Here is a 26,343-nt window from a genome sequence, read left to right as displayed (position 1 = left end):
CATTGGTCTCATTAGGTTGAAAGCGTTCAGTGTTGCTGTATGTTGTTTTGCAGTAAACAAATCCATTACTGGGGTGAACCTGTGACAGTGCTACCAAAAGGACTTCCCGGCATAGTTAGCAGTTTTCAAGGTCCAACTGGACACCACTGCAGTGTTTTTTTTTTTTCTCCAGCCCTCTGGAGTTTTTTTTTGTTTTTTTCAGTCCTCTTGGCCATTGGACCTTATTTTATTCTTTGTTATTTATCCATCCATACATTGTCTCCCGCTTATCCGAGGTCGGGTCGCGGGGGCAGCAGCTTGAGCAGAGATGCCCAGACTTCCCTCTCCCCGGCCACTTCTTCTAGCTCTTCCGGGAGAATCCCAAGGCGTTCCCAGGCCAGTCGAGAGACATAGTCCCTCCAGCGTGTCCTGGGTCTTCCCCGGGGCCTCCTCCCAGTTGGACGTGCCCGGAACACCTCACCAGGGAGGCGTCCAGGAGGCATCCTGATCAGATGCCCGAGCCACCTCATCTGCCTCCTCTCGATGCGGAGGAGCAGCGGCTCTACTCTGAGCCCCTCCCGGATGACTGAGCTTCTCACCCTATCTTTAAGGGAAAGCCCAGACACCCTGCGGAGGAAACTCATTTCAGCCGCTTGTATTCGCGATCTCGTTCTTTCGGTCACTACCCATAGCTCATGACCATAGGTGAGGGTAGGAACATAGATCGACTGGTAAATTGAGAGCTTCGCCTTGCGGCTCAGCTCCTTTTTCACCACGACAGACCGATGCAATGCCCGCATTACTGCAGATGCCGCACCGATCCGCCTGTCGATCTCACGCTCCATTCTTCCCTCACTCGTGAACAAGACCCCGAGATACTTGAACTCCTCCACTTGGGGCAGGATCTCGCTACCAACCCTGAGAGGGCACTCCACCCTTTTCCAGCTGAGGACCATGGTCTCGGATTTGGAGGTGCTGATTCTCATCCCAGCCGCTTCACACTCGGCTGCGAACCGATCCAGAGAGAGCTGAAGATCACGGCCTGATGAAGCAAACAGGACAACATCATCTGCAAAAAGCAGTGACCCAATCCTGAGCCCACCAAACTGGACCCCCTCAACACCCTGGCTGCGCCTAGAAATTCTGTCCATAAAAGATATGAACAGAATCGGTGACAAAGGGCAGCCCTGGCGGAGTCCAACTCTCACTGGAAACGGGTTCGACTTACTGCCGGCAATGCGGACCAAGCTCTGGCACCGATCGTACAGGGACTGAACAGCCCTTATCAGGGGGGCCGGTACCCCATACTCTCGGAGTACCCCCCACAGGATTCCCCAAGGGACACGGTCGAATGCCTTTTCTAAGTCCACAAAACACATGTAGACTGGTTGGGCAAACTCCCATGCACCCTCTAGGACCCTGCTAAGGGTATAGAGCTGGTCCACTGTTCCGTGACCAGGACGAAAACCACACTGTTCCTCCTGAATCCGAGGCTCGACTATCCGACGGACCCTCCTCTCCAGGACCCCTGAATAGACTTTTCCAGGGAGGCTGAGGAGTGTGATCCCTCTGTAGTTGGAACACACCCTCCGATCCCCCTTCTTAAAGAGGGGGACCACCACCCCGGTCTGCCAATCCAGAGGCACTGTCCCTGATGTCCATGCGATGTTGCAGAGGCGTGTCAGCCAAGACAGTCCTACAACATCCAGAGCCTTGAGGAACTCCGGGCGTATCTCATCCACCCCCAGGGCCCTACCACCAAGGAGTTTTTTGACCACCTCGGTGACCTCAGTCCCAGAGATGGGGGAGCCCACCTCTGAGTCCCCAGGCTCTGCTTCCTCATTGGAAGGCATGTTAATGGGATTGAGGAGGTCTTCGAAGTATTCCCCCCACCGACCCACAACATCCCGAGTCGAGGTCAGCAGCGCACCATCCCCACCATATACAGTGTTGACACTGCACTGCTTCCCCTTCCTGAGACGCCGGATGGTGGACCAGAATCTCCTCGAAGCCGTCCGAAAGTCATTCTCCATGGCCTCCCCAAACTCCTCCCACGCCCGAGTTTTTGCCTCAGCAACCACCAAAGCCGCATTCCGCTTGGCCTGCCGATACCTATCAGCTGCCTCCGGGGTCCCAGAGGACAAAAGGGTCCTGTAGGACTCCTTCTTCAGCTTGACGGCATCCTTCACCGCCGGTGTCCACCAGCGGGTTCGGGGATTGCCGCCACGACAGGCACCGACCACCTTACGGCCACAGCTCCGGTCAGCTGCCTCAACAATAGAGGCACGGAACATGGCCCATTCAGACTCAATGTCCCCCACCTCCCTCGGGATGTGGTCGAAGTTCTGCCGGAGGTGGGAGTTGAAGCTACTTCTGACAGGGGGCTCTGCCAGACGTTCCCAGCAGACCCTCACAACACGTTTGGGCCTACCACGCCTGACCGGCATCCTCCCCCACCATCGAAGCCAACTCACCACCAGGTGGTGATCAGTTGACAGCTCCGCCCCTCTCTTCACCCGAGTCTCCAAGACATGTGGCCGCAAGTCCGACGACACGACCACAAAGTCGATCATCGAACTGAGGCCTAGGGTGTCCTGGTGCCAAGTGCACATATGAACACCCCTATGCTTGAACATGGTGTTCGTTATGGACAATCCGTGATGAGCACAGAAGTCCAATAACAAAACACCACTCGGGTTCAGATCAGGGGGGCCATTCCTCCCAATCATGCCCTTCCAGGTCTCACTGTCATTGCCCACGTGAGCATTGAAGTCTCCCAGCAGAACGAGGGAGTCCCCAGAAGGTATGCCCTCTAGCACCCCCTCCAGGGACTCCAAAAAGGGTGGGTACTCCGAACTGCTGTTCGGTGCATACGCACAAACAACAGTTAGGACCCGTCCCCCCACCCGAAGGCGAAGGGAGGCTACCCTCTCGTCCACCGGGGTAAACCCCAATGTACAGGCTCCAAGTTGGGGGGCAATAAGTATACCCACACCTGCTCGGCGCCTCTCACCGGGGGCAACTCCAGAGTGGTAGAGAGTCCAGCCCCTCTCAAGGAGATTGGTTCCAGAGTCCAAGCTGTGCGTCGAGGTGAGTCCGACTATATCTAGCCGGAACCTCTCAACTTCGCGCACTAGCTCAGGCTCCTTCCCCTTCAGAGAGGTGACATTCCACGTCCCAAGAGCCAGTTTCTGTAGCCGAGGATCGGACCGCCAAGGTCCCCGCCTTCGGCCACCACCCAACTCACACTGCACCCGACCTCCTTGGCCCCTCCCATAGGTGGTGAGCCCATGGGAAGTCTTTGTTATTTAGTCTTGCCTAATATTATTTTTATTTGTATATTTGTATTTTTTATAAACTTTTCTTTCTTCATCTTGTAAAGCACTTTGAGCTACATCACTTGTATGAAAATGTGCTGTATAAATAAATGTTGTTGATCTTTGACAAACTTCATCTGAGTGTGTATATGGTACTTATTTAGAAACTGTGTATAATGTGTTTCACCTACTTTTGATTCTCTTCTCCATATCTAATTTGATTTTATATTTCACGGTTCAAGAGTAAGATATCAGTGTTCAGCTAACAGGATCCCCACATTACTGTAGTGTGTTTCAAAACTGTTGTGGACCCTTTAGATATGTGTAAAGGACCAAGTAATCTTGGGTTGTCATGAGGTAACAGAGTGTAAATTGTAAAAAATGTGTGTGTCTTTGTGTGTGGGTGCATTTGCATTTCAGTGCCTTGTGACTGCCAGGGACAAAAAAGGGAAAATCCTGCCACCTTCAGCTTTCATTTTCTTCTTTTCACAGCAATAGTTAACTATTCATTTATTTTTTGCAGTATAGGGTAATGTGGAGTCAGAGCCTATCTCTGCAACGTTTACCACAAGGCAGGAAACAACCTTGAAAAGGGCCCATATTTATACACACAAGGCCAGATTATGGTGGTCAATTAACCTTAAATGCTCACATTCATTATAAAATCTGATCAGTTCAGGTCTGCAGTTGTAGCCGGGGCAAGGCAGTAACCAACACTATGCAGGGAACCAGCCCATCACAGAGCCCACTGTCACTGGGATCAGTTTATAGAGTTTCCAGGTAACTCAAAACACAATTGTGGCAAGTAGCAGACAGAATATCTACATAAAAATTTATATAGAGTGGAACCTCGGTTCACGACCATAATTTGTTCCAAAACTCTGGTCGTAAACCGATTTGGTCGTGAACCGAAGCAATTTCCCTCATAGGATTGTATGTAAATACAATTAATCCGTTCCAGACCATACGAACTGTATGTAAATATATATTTTTTTTAACTTTTTAAGCACAAATATAGTTAATTAAACCATAGAATGCATAGCGTAATAGTAAACTAAATGTAAAAACATTGAATAACACTGAGAAAACTTTGAACAACAGAGAAAACTAACACTGCAATAGTTCGCGCTATAGCGCTACCAACCTTTGGCTAAAAACACTTTTTTTAATGAGTTTTAAGCACAGAGAAAAAAATGAACATTTGAAAAAATCTGTAATTTAATAAACCACCAAAGAAAAGTAACATTGCAACAATGCACGCTACGAACTGATCGCTGTAAACAGAAGTGAAAACAAAATCGAGCCCAGTGCATTCTTTAACTGCCTTCCTACCTTATGCGTTCAGCTGTCTCTCTCGCGGTGCCTGTGTGTGTGCGTCTCTCTCTCTCTCTCTCTCGCGCTGCCTGTGTGTGTGTGTGTCTCTCTCTCTCTCGCGCGTGCCTGTGTGTGTGAGTGTGTCTCTCTCGTGTGTGTGGCGCTCTCTCGCTCTCTCTCTCTTGCTCGCTGCACAGGAAATGCACAAGAAGAGACTGAACATGTACAGACCGAAAGGGAAACTGGCTTGTTCGTATAACGAGTGTGTGGTCGTGAACCGAGGCAAAAGTTTGGTGAACTTTTTGATCGTAAACCGATTTGTACGTGTACCGAGACGTTCGTGAACCGAGGTTCCACTGTACATAGGAAGAATGGGGAAACTCTCCTCAGACAGTAAGCTTAATGGGATATAAACCTGCTAGTCTAACAGGTTTTGGGATATGGCCATCGAAAAAATCCTGATTAATCTGGCTCTGGGTGAATGAGGGGGAAGACACACTTATGCAAACAACCACACTCAATAAGAAGGATCAGCAGGATAGTCAGGATCACTGAGGTCTTTAATAATACCTTTTTGTGTTTCTACAAGTAGTGTGTTTTTATACTGTATATCTCCTGGATAGAAGGGAGATGTGTGCCAGAAATATTCTCTGCCACTCTAACAACCCTTTACAGTGCTTTACTATCCTTATTAGGAACACCTATACTCCTGCTTACAGTATCCTAGCAATTATCTAGTCAGCTAATCATGTGGCAGCATCACAGTGCCACAGTTAATGTTCACATCAAGCATCAGAATGGGGACAAGTCTGATCTCACTGATTTCGACTGTGGCATGACTGTTGGTGCCAGATGGTCTGGTTTGAGGTTTTTTTGTAACTGCTTATCTTCTAGGATTTTCACACACAACAGTCTCTAGCGTTCGCTAGACTGTGAGACTGTTGTGAAAAACAAAAACACAACCAATGAACAGCAGTTTTGAAAATGGAAACACCATGTTGATGACAGAGATCAGAGGAGAATGGCCAATAAGTGGGTTACAACAGCAGACGACCATGTCGAGTTCTACTCCTGTCAACCAAGAACAGAAAAGCTGAGGCTGCAGTGGGCATAAGCCCATCAAAACTAGACAGCTGAAGACTGGATTTTTCCTATATTATTATATAGCCTGGTCTGTTGAATCTTGATTTCTGCTCAGGACTGGTAAGGATGGTAAGGTCAGAATGTGATGCCAATAACATGAATCCTTGTACCCAACCTGTGTTGCGTCCAGGCTGGTGGTGGTGTTCTAATGGTGTAAGGCACACTTTGGGCCCATTAATACCAATCAGCCATCGCTTAAATGTCACAGCCTGTTTGAGTAATGTTGCTGACCTTGGGCATCCTTTCCTGTCCACAGGTTACCCATCTTCTAATGACTGCTTCCAGCATAATAATGCACCACATCACACGAGGCAAAAGTCATCTTAAACTGGTTTAGTGACAATGAGTTCAGTGTTCTTCAGTGGCCTTCACAATCACCGGGTCTCAATCCAATAGAACACCTTTGGGATGTGGTAGAATGGGAGATTCACAGCCTGAATGTGCAACGGACAAATCTGCAAACATTGTGTGATGCAAACATGTCAACATGGACCAGAATCTCAAAGGAATGTTTCCAACATCTTAAGGAATCCATGGCATGAAACACTCAGGCACTTATTAGAACAAAAGGATGCCCTATCCAGCATTCATATATTGTTCCTAGTAATTTACTCAGTGAGTGTATACCACCTGGGAGTATTGGCTCCACTGTGCACCTGTAGATGTTAGTGAATATCTGCTATTCAGGCCATTTTCAGGCAACTGAAGAAATATTACTGTTGGTGAGCCATCTTGATTATAGCTGAGATGTGTTGTGCCCCCTTAATGTCTGCAGTATCCGCACTGATGTGGATGGGACCAGCTTTTTGCTTAGGCAGATCTAAAGAGTGAGAATTTGTTGCGACTGGCCAGAGATTTGAAACCGGTTACCTGGAAATGACAGCAGCTTGGTGCTGGACTTGTAAGTACCCCTGTAAATTGTAATGGCTTGGCAATGTGTGCAACGGTTGTTAAACGTGTGCCTTCTTTGATCACTGAGCCATACTGTTGTGTCGCAATTCACATCATTCATATTGAAGACTTTAAGTAAAAAAAGCAAATTCAACACCAATCACTGCACACACCATCATATAGCGACTGTACGCGTTATGATTTTTAATTTGAAGGCTTCTTTAAACCCCTAACAAATTGCTGTAAAAAGTGTCGCCTGGCTGAGCCCACATTGGATTTGGCTGGTGTGTGAATGAATGAGTGGGAGGTAGCCGCCTGCAGTACGTTGTGCGGAAAAAAAAATATTGTGTGTGAGCACGAAGGAGGGCAAAACGCGAGTGCCATAGAGGAGTGAACATTTTAGTGGGGTTGGGGGAGAAATAGAAGAGGAAAAATACATCTGTGCGTGTGGAGGAGGAAGGCGGAAAAGAGGATGGGCATCGCAAGTGGAGGGGAGCGCGAGACTGCGTGGGCGCGCCTGTGAAATCAGAGCCACGAGAAGCGGCTCGAGGCGAATGCATTCTGCACTTATCTCGCATTGTATTTCAGGACAATTGTAAAAAATTAAAGGGGGGAAATGTCATAGTTCGGCAGTGCTGCTGGAAATGTATCCATTGTCGCACTCTCAAATGAGCCCCGCGACCTGGAACGTAAGATCAGCCGCTTGGTTATGAAAAAATTAAAATACAAGAGGACGAAGATTACAGAGCAGACTAGTCCTTATCGGTCTCTATCAAAATAGGCAGGACGGTGACGTTTAATGACTGCTCAAATGCTTTGAATGTCATTGGATATTCGGTAAAACATTGTTTTTTTTCCCCGTAGATTTGCACCGTTTATTGATACTTCTGCTTCTCCGGGAATCGACAAAATAATGAGAAAGGCAACGTAATTAACTGTATAGAATATACTAGCGTGTTGTGTTTGTCTGTCAATATAGATTAAAACAGCTTTACGTCGAACACACAGTTTAAACAGCTTAAGTTTAACACGGTCGGTAGGTGAACATTTTGACAACGTGGTTTGATGCGTAAGCATAAAGTAAACGAATGTGTACTTTTATTTTTAATTCAGTTGCTCCTTATTTTATTTTACAATCCCGCGCTTATGTAAATAAGATGGTACTAAACGCACCGTCTTCAGCATCTGATGAATGAAAGGAACTAACCCTTGATAAAGCACCAGTCCATACCAGGTCTGCTTGCTTACTACATAATCTCCAACTCTCGTGTAGCAGAAACATCACCGAGTAATTGAACAACAACGAGGAGCAAGTTGTTTCAATTCGGTCTATCATAAAACATATTCTTAAACCACCGGTTAATCCTATTGAGGGTCGTGCGAGGCCGGGCCTTATCCCTGGAGCATGGGGGCGCTAGGCTGCCCTCCCACAACCCTAATTTCAACCATAGTGTAACGTGCGCCTAATGTTAACCATAGTCAAATGCGATGGGTGTTACGTGACAGACTCTGAGGGCGTTTTGTGATGCTGGGGCATTATATGACTGACCTCATGGGTATTTCGGTCTGCAGTTACACTCTTTTGGCCTATCGCCGTGAATCAGGTTTGTAATGACCATACCATTTTGTAAACCTACTTAATCCTGAGCCCAGTCTGCCTCTTTTGGGAATGTGGGAAGAAACTGACTGATAATCGACATTAAATGGGCACTATCTATCTATCTATCTATCTATCTATCTATCTATCTATCTATCTATCTATCTATCTATCTATCTATCTATCTATCTATCTATCTATCTATCTATCTATCTATCTATCGTCTGTCTCTTTCGCTTGCATACAGTCGCACGTCTGTGTTGAAGTCTTTGCCAAAAAATCTAGTAAAACAAATGTCCATGTGTCAATTTACCATACTCTATAAATGCGTAAATAAAATTGGCAGAACCCTGTTGCCAATTCTTCACACAACAGAAGCACGTACCATCTTCATTTTAGGTGCAGGGCGATAACAAAAGAGACACAGTACACTTAACGTCGGTGTTAAGTTAGGACAATGTTTTAGGCAGAGTCGAGAAATGTTTAAGTAGGTCAGTTGTGGCCAAACGGGTCACCGTTTCGACATGTACTGTGGAAAATGGCTTTCTACATTTGCCGTTCTTTTAATAAGTTTGCAGTGTTTGCCACCTTGTGGCTGCACATCTGTGGCACAGCTGCTTTCAGCTTCGTTTACCTGCCGGTCTCTTAGTAAACACACCGCCCATTAAACAACATTACATACGCGAGTCGAATTGGGATCGTGTTTAGCGCTGTTTGCATTTTAATTCATAATTAATCATGTTTGTAGGTTGGCGGTTTTGGACGCAATTGCCTGTTTAAACATCTGATTTGATGAGTACCATCTGCCGCCTAGTGGCACATAGTTAATTTCTTTAGCGAACAAAAGTAATCTGACGCTAATAGGCTGGGCACACTATAGAGCGCATCTGTTACGGAATGACGGGAGGTGCGACAAACAGGTTTAGGGGAAAAGAAACAGGTGTTACATGGGATTTTCTTAATTAACGTCAGTGATTCTTGACTTTCTTTTGTAACGTCTAAAATGTTAATTGCGCAGACATTTCAGTATAGTATTATCCAACATAGCGGTTTGTCATTCATCCTTTATCTATGCAACATGGTGTGTAAGCGTTAAAGGGAAAGTTTAAATCAATACTAATAAATTCTCGAGTAAAATTCAGAAATCATCCACTGCTGTGTTGTTTTAAGATGTCTTATTTTCACCCTAATTGCCACTATTATTATTATTATTATTATTATTATTATTATTATTATTATTATTATTATTATTATCCACCCATCCATCCATTTTCCAACCCGCTGAATCCGAACACAGGGTCACGGGGGTCTGCTGGAGCCAATCCCAGCCAACACAGGGCACAAGGCAGGAACCAATCTCGGGCAGGGTGCCAACCCACCGCAGTATTATTATTATTATTATGCTCTCTGAAATAATGTGCAGAAAAATTATGCTCTACTCTTGTACAGATTTTATTTTATTTTTTTGAATTTGTTTTGCCACCGCATAAAGGCTCATTCTGAGAAATTCAAAGTGATTCTGAGATATAGGCTATCAGACAAGGAAACATCAGTTTAGTAAATGAATGGATTGCTATGTGAAATATGAGAATTCATTAAGAGGAAATAAACTGTTTGTACAAAGAAATCACATTTGACCAGTTCTATTGTTATACCACAAGAGCTTCCATAGCTTTAGCAGACCGCTTTGCTTTATAATCAAGTGTGAGACAGTGGGTGCTGTTTTAGCAGAAAAAAACAATTTAATCAGAAAATATAAGGACCTTTGTTTTAATTTAATAACATGCATTTATTATAAAGTGATGAAGTATTTTTTTTGTCTTGTAGGAAACAAGAGAAGATAAAATGCCACCAGAGAAACAGCTACATAGGAGTTACACAATTATCCACTGTTTTGTTTTTGTTGAGGTATGTAAAATATAAAAGATGATAAATTAATGTTTAACATTCACGATGAACACAGTAATTTTCAGAAAAAATAGAAATTACTTAAAAACTATGCATTTAAAAAGACTGTTATTAAACTGCTTACCCATTGCATTCATTCTATGATTGAATGTACAGATGTCAATACTGATAGTAAATGTAGTGTAAACATTTTTAATGGGGAATTAAAAACAACACAAAACTCTGACTTTGTTACCCCTTAGTTTTATTTCAAGCCACAGTGATTGTTTTAATGGTATGTCTTTTGTCATTTACAATAAATGCTGCAGCCCAGCCTTTCAGCATGGCAATACTGAACATAGCTAATGTTTAGTAGCTATGAGCAAAGTACATTATAGCTAAAACAGAAATCCTTAAATATTTATATAAAAGAGAAATCAGAATATAAAACAAAAGGGAGAAAAGAAAGACAACAGAGAAAAAAATAGCCCAAAGCTAAATATTTGATTAGATAGATAGATAGATAGATAGATAGATAGATAGATAGATAGATAGATAGATAGATAGATAGATAGATACTTTATTAATCCCAATGGGAAATTCACAAAAATAGTAAAAAAAGTGCCGGCTCTGCTGCCACGATATCGCCTTCTTACCTCGTCGGGTAAATATGGAACCACACCGGCACTGGCATTTGTTCTCAGCGCCCGAAGTTGAGTACTTGAATAGGCGAGTCTCGGCGTGTTAAAATCCATGCCCACGTTGTAAAAGTAAGTGTGTCCAGGGAAGGAATCCACATAAAATAAAGTGGTAGGAGTGATCAATAAATAAAAATAGAAAAGTAAAAGTAGAAAAGTACACATACATATACAGTCATACACGGAGCTGCTGAAAAGGCTGCCACTCACGGCGGCGCCGGATGCAATGAATGTTTAAGTTTAATGATTAAGTTTCAGAGTAAATGCAGTGTATTTTTTTCTTATGAGTATTAATCAAAAATTAATGTGTTTCAGCAAACACAAATAATAAATAAGGGAAACATTTTTAAAAATAATTTATTAGTTGAAATTAGTTTTTTGTGTGTACTGTATAACCCAAATTAGGTCTTTCTGATGATTGTCTTTTAACAATGGTTGATTATTGCGTGTAGCTTTTGCCCTTGTGGCCAAGATGTTGAATTGTAACATTGAGGTGTCAGTTCAGTCGATCTGTGGGTCACTGAGTAAGTTACTTACAGTGTTCCTATCCTGCAAAAAAAGAAGAAACAAAGCAAACCCATAACACTGTGGTTTTAAAAACTCAGTGTATGTAATGTATTCATTGGTATATATCAGTGTATTATAAATTAGTGCATGGATTTATTTAGCCCCAGACATATTGCATCCCATCAGGGAGGTTCCTGGTAGTATGCCAAAGATGAGGTTTTGCTGAGCTGCCCTGAAGTGATGTTAAAGGAGCTAAAGGCTGCCAGAGAAGGACTGTAGGTCTACAAGTAGTATACCCGGCAACTAAGGCCAGACTGGGAAGCTTACTCAAGCCGAGAATTCCAAGTCTAACCTAGGCAACACAATATACATCAGTTTTCTTGTACAGGCACAAACTCAAAAAACCAACAAACACTATTTTGTATTGGAATTTTTTATGAATGAGGAGACAGTAGATTGAGCTTTTACACATACATTTCACTCTTAAATATTAGTCGCAAGACAACCTTTGATAAAGTGTGGAACAACACTTCATAAATGTAAACATTAAATAAACCAAGTAGTTCTATAATTTTTTTATCAAAACAAATGTGCAAAAAGCACTGAACCATAGAAAGGAGTTGTCAGTGGAATCCACAGTGCATAGATTATGTTTGCAATTTCAACTGTGAGTCTGGAATCTACATAGCCGCTGGGTCTGGACGGTAATGCTGAATACTCTTCCACAAAGTTTGAAGTGTTGGTCAAAAAAGACCACTTTGAATTTCTTCAATAAACAGAAGACTCTGTCAAGCATATTTTAAGGAAAGAACTTAGTAAACAAAAAACTATGAAACATTTTGTGTTGCCTATTCAGTCACTCTCTCATTATAGTGCTAAGGTTTAACTGTTAGAGCGCAAGAGACACACTTTAAAAATATTAAAATAAAGTAAAAACAAGACCCGTTCATTAACAAAATTATCATGAAATAAAGAACAAGATGTACATTTAAAAACACAATCATTCCGATCACATATGTATTTTATTAATAAACAAAATAAAGCATTTAGTGTAGCCTATGCAGTCACTCTGAGGGAAAAAGGAAAAAAAAATGTTAAAAAGCTGACCCATACAGTACACTTCATTAAAATTTGAAACAGAAATAAAACAAAATAAATACACAGTAACAAATACCAAAACCCATACAATATCCAAATATAATTCAAAGTATATTATAAACTTTTAAACAATCTTCATATACAACTTTAATCACAAAAGCACCATACGTACGTACCTCTCATCATAGCACTCCTGTTTAACTGTCAGAGAGCGAGACGCATGCAAAGTCAAAACCTGACTTGAACAAAAACAAGAAACCATCCAACCAAAAACCAGAAAAGAATCCCGCCAACGTTAAACTCGAAAGGATTTGTGCCCACTACAGAGCAATAATGCCTGCTCATTTTCCAGTATAATAACATTATATAACTTCACCATTAATTTATTTCACTGGTTGCTTTGAATGCTAGGCCAGGATAGACAGCAGGCCACTGGGAAAGCTCCCGCTGATGGTAAACGTCAGTCCGGCTCTGCCAGCAACTTAGGAAGCACAGGAGCATACAGTTGAGCTCTCGTCACACATTTGACTCTTTAAGGAAAAAACAGCATGCCTTTTGAGGGGTCAGGGATGACCTGGAATCACTTTCTGGTTGGCTAGGTGAATACTCAGAGATAAAAAACCCTCCAGATCCACAGCCAAGAGGACTTGGAATTGGGCCTGAAAAAGAGGCAAAGGCATATCTGTCAGAAAATTGAAGAAGGATCAGGAATGTGACAAAGGAGTTCATTTGTGTGGTTTTTGAAGTAAGCAGCTAGTTTATGTAAGTCACACATAAGAACAGTATATTTATTGTTTTGATTTGTTATACATATATTACGTTGTGCTTATATATAGCCAAATTTGCTTCATACTGTTTGTTACCTGATATTAGATTTATCAAATGTTAGGATCTGATAAAAACTAGATGATTATTGGTTATGTGAGAAATAAACCCTAAGAACCGAGTGAAGTGAACTTGAATGTTCACAGAACTCTCTACAATCAAGAATGTGAGTAACAGATGTCTAATTTTGTGGGGTTCATTTACATGTATGTTTGCATGATTTTTAAAAATCAACAAAGAGAGACTGTTAGATTACTTAACCATTAAGTCTTCATCTCTCAGTTATTATCCATCCATCCATCCATTTTCCAACCCACTGAATCCGAACACTGGGTCACGGGGGTCTGCTGGAGCCAATCCCAACCAACACAGGGCACAAGGCAGGAACCAATCCCGGGCAGAGTGCCAACCCACTGCAGGACACACACAAACACACCCACACACCAAGCACACACTAGGGCCAATTTAGAATCGCCAATCCACCTAACCTGCATGTCTTTGGACCGTGGGAGGAAACCGGAGCGCCCGGAGGAAACCCACGCAGACATGGGGAGAACATGCAAACTCCACGCAGGGAGGACCCGGGAAGCGAACTCGGGTCTCCTAACTGCGAGGCAGCAGCACTACCATTGAAATATTGAGCCCAGAATCTCTGGTATTAAGTTGGTCAGGTGATAGAAAGATACCATTTATATATAAGTGAGGGCAACACTTTTAATAATTTGAATACTTTGGGATCAGCACAAAGAAATTGATGAATTAATTTAACCTACTCTGCTGTTAATACGTTCTTCACGAAGTTATCTTGTGTGTATAAAGCTCTGCTCCATGATTTTTTTTTTGCTTAATTTGCCCGATCTGTTTATACTTGCTCAAAAAGCAAAAGTTGCAATGTACATTTTGAGGAAATTCATCAAAGTCTTAAAGAGAGGAACTGAGAACAACATCTAGGTGGTTAGATGGTTCAGAAACAATTTTCTATAAAGGTAGAGTAAATTTCATAAAACGCAGGACCTGTTCATCCAGTCTTTTAGAAGCAAATGGAAATGTAAAAGAACTACTTAGTGGATGACTAAGGAGGTAAGTAAGAATTTACAGAAGAAAAGACAGCTGTATGATGCCTCCAAGACAAATAACCAAAGATAACTAGAGAACTTAAGAGTAAATGTTAGCAAAAGTGTAAAAAATATTAAAATGTCAAAAGGGAGTTAGAAAAAATATCAGTAGAAGTTCAAAAGTCAGTCTTAGGAGTAGTTTACAACAACAACAACAACATTTATTTATATAGCACATTTTCATACAAAAAAGTAGCTCAAAGTGCATTACATAATGAAGACAAAAAAAGACAAAATAAGAAACTAAAATAAGACAACATTAGTTAACATAGAAAAAGAGTAAGGTCCGATGGCCAGGGGGGACAGAAAAAAACAAAAAAAAAAAACTCCAGACGGCTGGAGAAAGAAATAAAATCTACAGGGGTTCCAGGCCACGAGACCGCCCAGTCCCCTCTGGGCATTCTACCTAACATAAATGATCAGTCCTCTTTGTATTTAGGGTTCTCATGGAAGGACTTGATGATGATGGTCATGCAGACTTCTGGCTTTTAATCCATCACTGTTGGAACATCATGGTGCTTTGAGTAGATGGACACCGGAAAAGGAAACAGAAGAGAGAGTAGGGGTTAGTACAGAATTTAGAGCCACCATGAATAGTTATTATAATGAATTGGATATAGAGAGTATCAGGATTAAATTACAGTGAAGTTATGAGAAGGCCATGTTAAAATAACGTGTTTTCAGCAGTTTTTTAAAGTGCTCCACTGTATTAGCCTGGCGAATTCCTATTGGCAGATTTTAGGTGCATAACAGCAGAAGGCCACCTCACCACTTCTTTTAAGTTTTGCTCTTGGAATTCTAAGGAGACACTCATTTGAGGATCTGAGGTTATGATTTGGAATATAAGGTGTCAGACATTCCGATATATAAGATGGGGCGAGATTATTTAAGGCTTTATAAACCATAAGCAGAATTTTAAAGTCAATCCTGAATGACACAGGTAACCAGTGTAGTGACATCAAAACTGGAGAAATGTGCTCGGATTTTCTTTTCCTGGTTAGGATTCTAGCAGCTGCATTCTGCACTAGTTGCAAACGATTTATGTCTTTTTTGGGTAGTCCTGAGAGGAGTGCGTTACAGTAATCTAGCCGACTGAAAACAAACGCGTGAACTAGTTTCTCAGCATCTTTCAGTGATATAAGAGGTCTAACTTTTGCTATGTTTCTTAAGTGAAAAAATGCTGTCCTAGTGATCTGATTAATATGCGATTTAAAATTCAGATTACAGTCAACAGTTACCCCTAAGCTTTTTACTGCCCAAGGGGGCTGCTTTATGAAAACAAAGCACATGACATGATTTGAATGCTCTCAATTTGTATTCTTTTGTGAAAAGTAAATAACCTTCCAGTAATTATGGGTGATTTTTATTCCCCACAACCAGATAGTGTAACAGAAGTGGTGAATAAGGGTTTTCGGCACTAGAGTTACAGTAATGCAGTCGTAAGGCCACATGGAAAATTGTATGCATATTATAAAAATGTCAGAGAAAATGTCAGAAAAGCAGATATTAGACCAATACCTGGACTGCAGAGGATGGACAATGAGAAAATACTGAAGGACCTGAATCATCTCAGTTTCAGCAAACAGGTGTTAAGAAGTGACATTGATTGAATTCTCAAAAATTATGAAGGGAATTAGTGCAGTGGATCCAGGATTTTACTTTAAAATTAACTTTTTGTGAAGAACACAGAGCTTTGCTGGTTAAGGTTAAATTTTGCATAAATGTTAGGAAATATTTCTTCACAACAAGGATTAAGTTACCAAATACTGTGGTAGATATTAATATTTTGAGGACCTTGAAAATCGTGACAATATTTTGTGAATGTTAGGTGAACTGAAGTTGATGAGCTATAGTATGTTAGACTGCATTAGCAATTCTTAGCAAAACTTAAATTTATTAATATAGCTGTGCATCTATTGCATTAAATGGATGGAAGAGTTTTAATACAGAAGAAGAATTAAATAGACTTTTATGTTTGCTTATTTTCTTTATGTTTACATGGTTCAGTAGTTCAGGGTTTGAGTTCCATGTTTGGGTGTTGTCTGTATGAAGTTTGCACATTCTCTTAGTGTCTATATTGATTTTTTACTCTTGGAACTCCAGTCCTCCTCCCACATTCCCAAAGATGTGCTGTTTATGCTAAGTGCTGATTTCAAACTGGCCCCTCTGTATGTGAATGAGTCTTGTGATAGACTGGCACTGTCAACTACTTTGTGCACCATACTTCCAGAATAGACTCCAGTCCCCAGTGATCATGAAGTGAATAAGGCAGGCCTGAGAATGATGTGATATATCTTAATTAAATACGGTATATAAGCATGCACTGCCCTTGACAGTGTTTTAGACAGGAACAGAAGTGTGGCCTAAAGCTTTACAATATGAAATTCATGGGTGCTGTTTCAATCCTGACTACTCACTTTTGAACTTTTGTGATCAGAGTGTAAATCTCTTTGACCTTACCTGACAGTAGGTTCAGAGGGACTGTTGAATAACACCCATTTTATTTATTACTGTTCCAAGTAATAAATATATATTTTTGTGAAATATATGTTGTGGAATGTATTACATGGGTTCGATGCTTACTTGCTTTAATGAAGGCAAGTGCTATAAAAGAATGTCATTGTCTGTGTGGCATACACCAATTAAATAATCAACAGCAGTATATAAAGTACTGTTTATGTATTTTAATGATAAGCAAGACTTCAAAATAATTACAGTTCCATTGTTAAACCCAGACACTCAAGAGAAATAATTCTATCCCAGATACAGTACCTGTTTTTGTAAAACATTTTACACTTATTTAAACACATTGCAAGGACTTTAGACAGCAGGTGGAGCCACACTCTGAACTATTTAGAATGCTAAACTAATATGTATGTATTGATAACTACAGAGTCAATTTTACTTTTAGATTACACCTACAACATCACTAAAAGTACCAAATTATTTTGTCTGAGTCCTAGTCTGTATGCAAACACTATTAAATTTGCTCACTGCCAGATTTTTGATCTTTCTCCTAATCAACAAGGACAGCTGCACCATAGAATACTGCTCTTAACCAGTGAGTATTATTAATATAAATGCAAACATATGTAAGATGTTTTAGGTCTAAAAAGGAGTAAGCATAATTATATAGTATGTCTATTGACAAATAGCCAGTTTTATGTGGCAGGAAAATAAACAATAGTATAGTAGCTTGTGCAGTTTTACCTCAGTTTAACTACAGTGGGACTCTACTTACAAAATATGGCATTCATGAGAGTATGAGGGATCTAATATTTGATCATTTGGAGATTATTCTGTACATGCTACAAGCTAGCAAATATATAAATAATCTGTGCCTGAAATTGCCAAGTGTCTCGGAAATATTGGTAGTTTTCTGATACTAATTTTAAGGCCTCACCACTATAATAATAATAATAATAATAATAATAATAATACTGCGGTGGGTTGGCACCCTGCCCGGGATTGGTACCTGCCTTGTGCCCTGTGTTGGCTGGGATTGGCTCCAGCAGACCCCCGTGACCCTGTGTTCGGATTCAGCGGGTTGGAAAATGGATGGATGGATAATAATAATAATAATAATAATAATAATAATAATAATAATAATAGGGAATGGATGGTAGGGATCCTGAGTCCTTATGATCCTTAGAGCAATGCTGGTGGGAGCTTTATTCTCCTTGTAGGGCCATCCATGCTGATAAAGTCAAGGGGAAGGGGCCAAACTAGAAGCAGACCACTAAATACTCTGACATAGTTACTGTATATAATGGAATTCATTCCGGCTTGGTTGTCACACAGGATAAAAAGGACTCATGAGTTAGGTAGACGGCCATGTTCAGAAATTGACGTACAGTCTCCCTTGGTTACTGGTGGCAAATAATTACAGAATTAGAAAGAGACACAACACATTGCAGACACAAATTATACATAGCCTTTACACAGAACACACAATCTCAGAAAAAAGAATCACAGATGAGCAACAAACTGTAACCTCACCCCATAAACAAGTCATGAACAAATAAAACACAAAGTTGCTGCTAACTTTTAACAATTTCAAAATAATGAAAAACTATGTTACTGAAAAACATAACAGAAACCAATGGCTTGCCAACACAGGACAACCTCACTGGTTTTCCTTCTTGTCTAATGTGGTTCAGCATAATAATACAGCAGATTGAATCAAGGAGGAGAAACAAAGCATGGACAATATGTCAGTGTGTTTCAAGCAAATCATGTTAACACATCTCATAGAAACAGTAAGAAAAACACACAACTAAAAGGTAGCAGGTGCATATGAAGTTCACAATTTCTGGTATGAGAGATTCAGTGCTCTGCTTTCGGTACATACAGACAAACTTGAATACATTTTACACAACCCACAAGACCTCAATTTTTAAGAGAAGGCATTGCACACATGAAACCCACATCAAAAAACACCACAGATCCCACAAACTACAGACCTATCACCTTTCTGCCTATGCTCTACAAAATACATACTGCATGTGTAACAAAAATATTAATATACAGAAGCATCACATTCAATGATATACTTACAGAACAACAAAAAGGCTTCAGAAGGCAACACGAGGGTTGCAAGGAACAGCTCCTGTTATACTCCAGCAAGCATATAAAAAAACAGAAAACTGATCATTGGATTTATTGACTACAAAAAAGCATCTGACAGTGTCCCATATGCATGGCTAATACAAAAATTACCCTTATACAAGATACACGCTATACTCATATACATGGCCTATACAAACAAATTGGATGCTGGAGAACAACGCTACATGTACTGTATATATCAACGTCACATCAATACAGACAGACACAATAGAGATAAGACGAGGCATCTTCTAGGTAGACTCATTTGCCCACTCTGGTTCTGTCTTGCTCTCAAACCATTATCAAAAAGATTAAACAACATGCAATATGGATATAAAATAAAACACTAACAATACACTCTATCACATCTATTCTGTATGGCTGAATAAAGTTATATGCAGGAACAAACAAACAATTAACAGTTAATTAGAAATAATAAAAACATATTCACAAGGCATACACATGGAGTTTGGATTGGACATATGTAAAACTATGAATGTAGAGAGTGGAATCCTTAGAGAAGGCGGGTATACCGTCAAAAATGGCATACGAATCGAGGCCATGGCAGATGGTGAGCTATACAAATACCCTGGGTTCTAACCGGACAAGCTTATACAACACAAACAACAAAAATATAAATCATGTCTTTCACAAGTCTCAAAACACACCTACACACAGGCCGCACAATTGCAGCCATCAATACAATGTGTATTCTTTTGGACTTATACAGTACATTAGTCACAAACAGACCTAAAAGTGCACCAAAGGAAAGCAGTAACACTACTCACAAAACAAAAACAGCACCACCCCAAAACAGCCATAGAACTCACTCTTCTGCATACTGAGGGTGGTAATAGTTATAATCAGTTTACACAACAAGTAGAAGTACTCTAACTCTAAGATATAAAGAGTTGCTTGACCTCATCAGTTGAGTTGGAGTTGGGTGGAAGAGGACGAAGCTCGCCAGGGAGGAGTTGAGGAATAGATGAAGAGATTGGAATCGAGATTGTATTTATTAAGAAGCCCTTGTAAAGGTAATTATTATTAATAAACTTTGTGTTTGCACCCGGAACTTGTGTCTGTAAAGTTGCATCTGGTGTTTGGGATACTGCAATGCCCCTACAGGCCACAACTACATCATCCAAAATTTCTAAAACTGAAGAGTCGGTGGCTTTTTCCTATGGCTTCTTCTTTATTCACTTACAGACCAGACCTGGGCTAAAAATACAGCCAGGCTAAAATTGGTAAAATGGTTGAAAAGTAAGTGAAATTATTTTTAAGTATATGTACAGAAATGTAAACATTTCCAGCAATGTATGCAGATGGTCATGACTGATTCAATTGCAAGGAAGGTTGTTTATTGGCTGGAGAGATCAACGCCATCTTTGGTAAGTTTACTTTAATTTAGACATGTCATTGTTAACTCCCATACCTAGGAATGCAGCTTACTGGTTCTTCAAAATTAAAATGCATGTTTACAGAAAGGAGAATAACAACAAAAGATGAAATATCTGGTAAAGTTGGGTCCTTTTCTATTGTGGAATTAACTCCACATTGTGGAATGACGGAGAAGCTATTTAATGCCATGGCAGTGGTGGGTGTTTGAGACAAAAGCAATGGCTATTATTATGAAGACTTGATTAACGAAAGTCATCTCCATGGAGACAGTGCTATTGGAGGTGTACCAGGATTGCTCCACTAGGAAGAAATCCAGCAGCAGACCCAGGATATGGCAAATGGATTATATCACAGGATGAGCTAGAAATCATTTTTCACAAGTTTAAATTTAACTTATCCCATTTTCATCATGACTCCTTTGTGAACTTGAGTGTACTCTGTAATCAGATGGACGTAGGCCTTCTCCAGGCAGCCTGATGTCCAAACTCAAATGGCTGGTTTCCGCCTCCACGGACCGAAGATATTAAAGTTTCAAAAACATTCTTTTAAATATCCCAATATTCCCTTCTAGGGAAAGGAGCCATGGAACCTTTGACTATGATGGACAAGGCCAATCAAAATCTTTATAAATAAAAAGGTTTATATTAACAAAAAACTGCAAACAAGCACAAAAATATGAAAAGGGCAAAAAGGGTTTACAAAATCCCAAAGCACAATCTAAATATCGAAAAACCACAGGAACAGAAGCAAAAATAAGAAACCAGCAAAAAATTCTGATACTCACAAAGCACTCTGGGAATAAATCAATAAACCACAGAAATTCTTGCTTCTCACTCCACTTTTATGTGAAGGGGTGGTCCCATAGCAGTGATGGAAGTGTGGACCCACATCTTGGGGATCCACCCAGAAAATACAAGGAACATTGGAGAAGTACTATTGTATGAAAGAGTGACAAACATGATTAAAATGGTGTGAGGCCTCCTAAAAGACCTATAAAGGCCTTCACTAGCCTAGTCCAGCTTGCCCCACACAACTATCTGCTGTCTTTAGCCTGGCTAGAACCAAAGTATGGAAAAATGGCCCAAGAATTCAAAATATAAAGAAATGACCCAAAATATAGCAAAATGCCCTACAAGGGGGTGGATAAGAATTTATTTAACAAAATAGAAAAAACATAACAAAATGCTGAATAGAGCAAAAAAAGGACTTGCCTAAAAGACAAGCCAAAGCAACCAAGTCCCATTACACAAATCCCAAACGCCAATCCAAATAAACAAGCATCAAAATCCAATAACCAGCAAAACAAGAAATAATAATAGTAATACTTGCAAATAATACAGGGAGATTTTAATGGATGGGGCCCCAAGTTATGAAGTGTTACACACGTAATAATGAAGTGAAAGAAACAAAATAAATATAGTGCATACCTTGATAGATGTGTAAACTATCTAATCACATTCGCCTTCTTCTGGCAGACACAGATCAACATTGCGCTCCATATTGGCAAAGGTAACCACAAGCATTGTAGGGGTGATGGCAGCAATTTCTGGTCTGGCAGACAGATGCTGACATTCTCCTGTCCACCGACAGTCGTGACAGAAGAACACCATGCCTCACTCATTTGTACATTTACCCAGGAATATTGTGGTCTTTATTTTGTTTGGGTTGCTTCATTATTAAGACAGTAATACATCATAACTCGGGGCCCCATCCATTAGAATCACCCTGTATAAACCAAATTAACCACTGGTTTGATCTCTCACCCTCACCTCCAGATAAAGGCACACAGAGGACCCAGCAGTGGTGATTCTAGAATGTGGGGGGCTCAGCCCACAAAATACATGGCATGGAGACACATTTGAAAAGAGAGTATACAAGTACAAAAATAACAGAAAATACACAAAATATGAAAATAAGAATTTTAAAAATAACAAAACACAAACACATGTTAAATACATAACAAATGCATGCATAATAAATAATAAACTTAGAGACTAGTTAAAGTAAAAAAAATACACAATTACAATAAATACTTGGAAAGTAATGCTTTACAATGAACCAAAAAGATACTTGAAAAAAGGTAAATATTAACCAAAGAATACATTCTGGTTGGCACATGACAGAGTTTAACTAGGGTCACCAGGAGAAAAGATACACTGATGAGATTATTTTTATTTTAGGATCATGTATCAAAAATCACAGGGTTGTCATACTTGTCCAATTGATTTATTTGTCATGGAAGACAAATTGTCCCACCAATCAACCACCAGACAGTTGCAGGATCCTCTCACACATATACACAGCCACACAAGGCTAGTTTATATCTGCAAAATAGGATTATATGTGAATCTTTGGGATCTGAGAGGAAAACTCACACAGACTTTGGGAGAACAGGCTAACTCCAACCTGAACGTTGGTGCTAACCACTGCACCACTGTACCATTTGCTTCATTGTACATTTCTTCTGATTTTTTTTTTGTAGAACCTCACAGCTCCAGAACCCATGGTTCAAATCCCTTGTGTTTGTATGGATATTCTCCAGGTACTTTAGTTTACCCCTAGCATCCCAAAGATGTCAGAGTTATATTGATAGAATTACAAATTATGAATTAATCTTGTCTCTAAGCAGATTTATAGCTGTGCGATATTCTTTTAAATTCTTATTGATTGATTTAACTGAACTCCAAGGGATATTCAGTGACTTGGATCACCTGACTTGAGCTTTCCAATTACATTTCCACTGTGTTTTCTTGAAGTGTTCTTTTCTCTTCATTGTGTAGATTAGGCCACCATAGAGACTCAACACAAGTTGTTACATTCACACTTCAGTACAATCAATGATGTATGGACCTGAGACATGGGCAGTGAAAGGTGTGCAGGAGAAATAGTTGGATATGGCAAAAGTTAGAATGTTGTGATGGATGTGTGTCTAAGTCAGGGTACGCTGCAGATTAACTTGTACCACATCCATAGTTCATTTCTACTTTAGATCCAAGCCTGCAAAGTCAAGCTCCAGTCCCTATGTCGCTGTATAGGAACAAACTGTTTCAGCATTTTTGTATTCCACTTGTTTTAAATGTGTTTCTCCCTGTTAGGCTGTAGCTGTTTTTTATATAAAACCAATGTGTTTGCCTTAAAATGTGCTTAAATCTGTTTGACTTTAATCATAATACATATCAGTTTTTTCGTTTCTGCCTTGTCCTCTCTAGTTATGTCTCAGACACATCTTTTATGTCTCTCAGCTGTTTGTAGCATCAAAACATTATAGCATCTGAAATCAACTGTCAAAAACATGGATCACCCCTCAGAAGAAAAGATATGCTTTTAATGTAGCACAGTGTTATTTTTACATTCATTTATCTTTAGTAATCAATAGTGAAATGTATAATTGAAGTTGAATTCCCCTTTTTGTCTTAAAAGACAAGAGGCAATCAAGAGTAATCTTGTTTGTGTTTTGAGCTACATCAAATGTTTGTATTCATTTTAACCCAACTTGATTTATCTAAATAAGTCCTTTCACCATTTATGCCTGTATAATGTATTCTTCTTCTGTTATTCACTTATGTTCAAATAGTAATATTGCATAATGTATAAGGCTGCAGTGCTTCTTAACAATCGGTCAGTTCTAGGATAGAGCTCTGTGCAGGCCTGAGTCTAAGTTTAAATGACATGCCACCTTTCAGGAGCACCTTGAATTTATAGCCCTCAGACTGGAAAGGGCGGAGTCAGTTGCCTTCAGAGCTTGTTGTGTCTCTTCGGAGCTATGAAAACAGGAAGAGACGATAGCATTATCAACTCTTGTCCTGGAAGTTGACACTCAGACATGCATGTGTGACTGTATATACAGTATCTTTATATATATGATATGCAGTACCTAAAAAATGGTACACTACATTGGAGGCTATCACTCTTTAATGTTATGCAATATTGAATCACTATGGATTTAATTTGGTTGTTATGACACTGATCAGCAGAAACAGATTTTTTAATATCAGATTCAAAACAGATGCTACAAATTGGTCTAAATGTATTACAAATATAAAACACACAATAACTAATCACATAAGAATTAACCCACTTCACTTTAGTATAAGCCTTAAGTCCTTGGAAATAGGTCTCCATCAGGTTTGCACATCTGGACACTGCATTTTTTCCCCAGTCTTCATTGTAGACTTACTCAATCTCTGTCAGGCTGCCTTTTTCAAGTCCATCTGCACATTCTGAGTTGGATTGAGACTCTGACTTAGGTTCTCCAGGATATTAACGGATGGTGTGTTTTAGATAATGTGCAGTGTTTGGCTTATGCCAAACATGACATTTAGTCTGTTGGCCAAAAAGCTCAGTTTTTCATTTCATCAGACTATAGAACCATCTTCTGGCTGACTTCAGAGTCTCCCATTTGCCTTCTGCCCTGCTATCATGTGCGTTTGTTTTTTAATAGCGGCTTTCTCTTTGCCATTCTCCCATAATGCTGCAACTGGTAAAGCTCCTTGCTGTCTCCACAGACACTCCTATTTCAGTCAATCTAGTTTGTAACTCCTTTAGAGTTCTCAAAAGTCTCTTGGTGGCCTCCCTCACTAGTCATCGTCTTCCTGGATGATCACTCAGTTTTTGTGGATGCACTGCTCTAGGAAGATTTATAACTGTGGTATATTCTTTCCATTTGTTAATGATTTAATCAACTGGAATCCAAGGGATATTCTATGACATTCATATGCTCTTGTGCAATTCAATCACCTTTTTCATGGAATTGCTTGGAGTGTTTTTTTTTCGTTTTCATCGTACAGTGGAACCTCGGGTCATGACCGTACAGTGATCCCTCGCTATATCGCGCTTCGCCTTTCGCGGCTTCACTCTATCGCGGATTTTATATGTAAGCATATTTGAATATATATCGCAGATTTTTTGCTGGTTCGCGGATTTCTGCGGACAATGGGTCTTTTGATTTCTGGTACATGCTTCCTCAGTTGGTTTGCCCAGTTGATTTCATACAAGGGACGCTATTGGCAGATGGCTGAGAAGAAACCCAACTTACTTTTCTCTCTCTCTCTCTTGCGCTGACTTTCTCTGATCCTGACGTAGGGGGATTGAGCAGGGGGGCTGTTCGCACCCCTAGACGATACGGACGCTCGTCTAAAAATGCTGAAAGATTATCTTCACGTTGCTACCTTCTGTGCAGCTGCTTCCTGAAGCGACATGCTGCACGGTGCTTCGCATACTTAAAAGCTCGAAGGGCACGTATTGATTTTTGCTTGTTTGTTTTTCTCTGTCTCTCTCTCTCTTTGTCTGCTCCTGACGGAGGGGGTGTGAGCTGCCGCCTTCAACAGCTTTGTGCCGCAGTGCTTCGCATACTTAAAAGCCAAACAGCCCTATTGATTTGTTTGCTTTCCTCTGTCTTTCTGACATTCTGTGCTCCTGATGCACACTCCTTTGAAGAGGAAGATATGTTTGCATTCTTTTAATTGTGAGACGGAACTGTCATCTCTGTCTTGTCATGGAGCACAGTTTAAATTTTTGAAAAAGAGACAAATGTTTGTTTGCAGTGTTTGAATAATGTTCCTGTCTCTCTGCAACCTCCTGTGTTTCTGCGCAAATCTGTGACCCAAGCATGACAATATAAAAATAACCATATAAACATGGAACGCAACCCCCGTGATGGAGGAGGGATTACTGTAATTCATTCCGAAACTCTGGTCGCAACCTGATTTGGTCGTGACCCGAACTAATTTTCCCCATAGGATTGTATGTAAATACAATTAATCCATTCCAGACCGTACGAACTGTATGTAAATATATTTTTTTAAAGATTTTTAAGCACAAAAATAGTTAATTATACCATAGAATGCACAATGTAATAATAAACTAAATGTAAAAACATTGAATAACACTGAGAAAACCTTGAACAGAGAAAACTAACATTGCAAGAGCTCACGCTACAGCCTTACAAACCACTCGCTGTAAACACT

General features: G+C 40.3%; 1 protein-coding gene across 2 annotated transcripts in view; it reads left to right on the top strand.

The window, feature by feature from the left end:
• LOC114658970 (phospholipid phosphatase-related protein type 5-like) overlaps window positions 1-26,343 on the top strand; it is a 403,832-nt gene that overhangs the window by 47,219 nt on the left and 330,270 nt on the right. For both annotated transcript variants that reach the window (XM_051933202.1, XM_051933203.1), the window contains exon 2: window positions 10,069-10,149. In XM_051933202.1, coding sequence (XP_051789162.1) covers window positions 10,087-10,149 — 63 coding nt within the window. In that variant the 5' untranslated portion in view covers window positions 10,069-10,086. The remainder of the gene's footprint in view (window positions 1-10,068; window positions 10,150-26,343) is intronic.

The sequence above is a fragment of the Erpetoichthys calabaricus genome, chromosome 10 (assembly GCF_900747795.2).
Source record: "Erpetoichthys calabaricus chromosome 10, fErpCal1.3, whole genome shotgun sequence".
NCBI classification, from domain to species: Eukaryota; Metazoa; Chordata; class Cladistia; order Polypteriformes; family Polypteridae; genus Erpetoichthys; species Erpetoichthys calabaricus.
The sequence above is the reverse complement of the archived record's forward strand: the minus strand, read 5'-3'. Positions and strand labels throughout refer to the sequence as shown.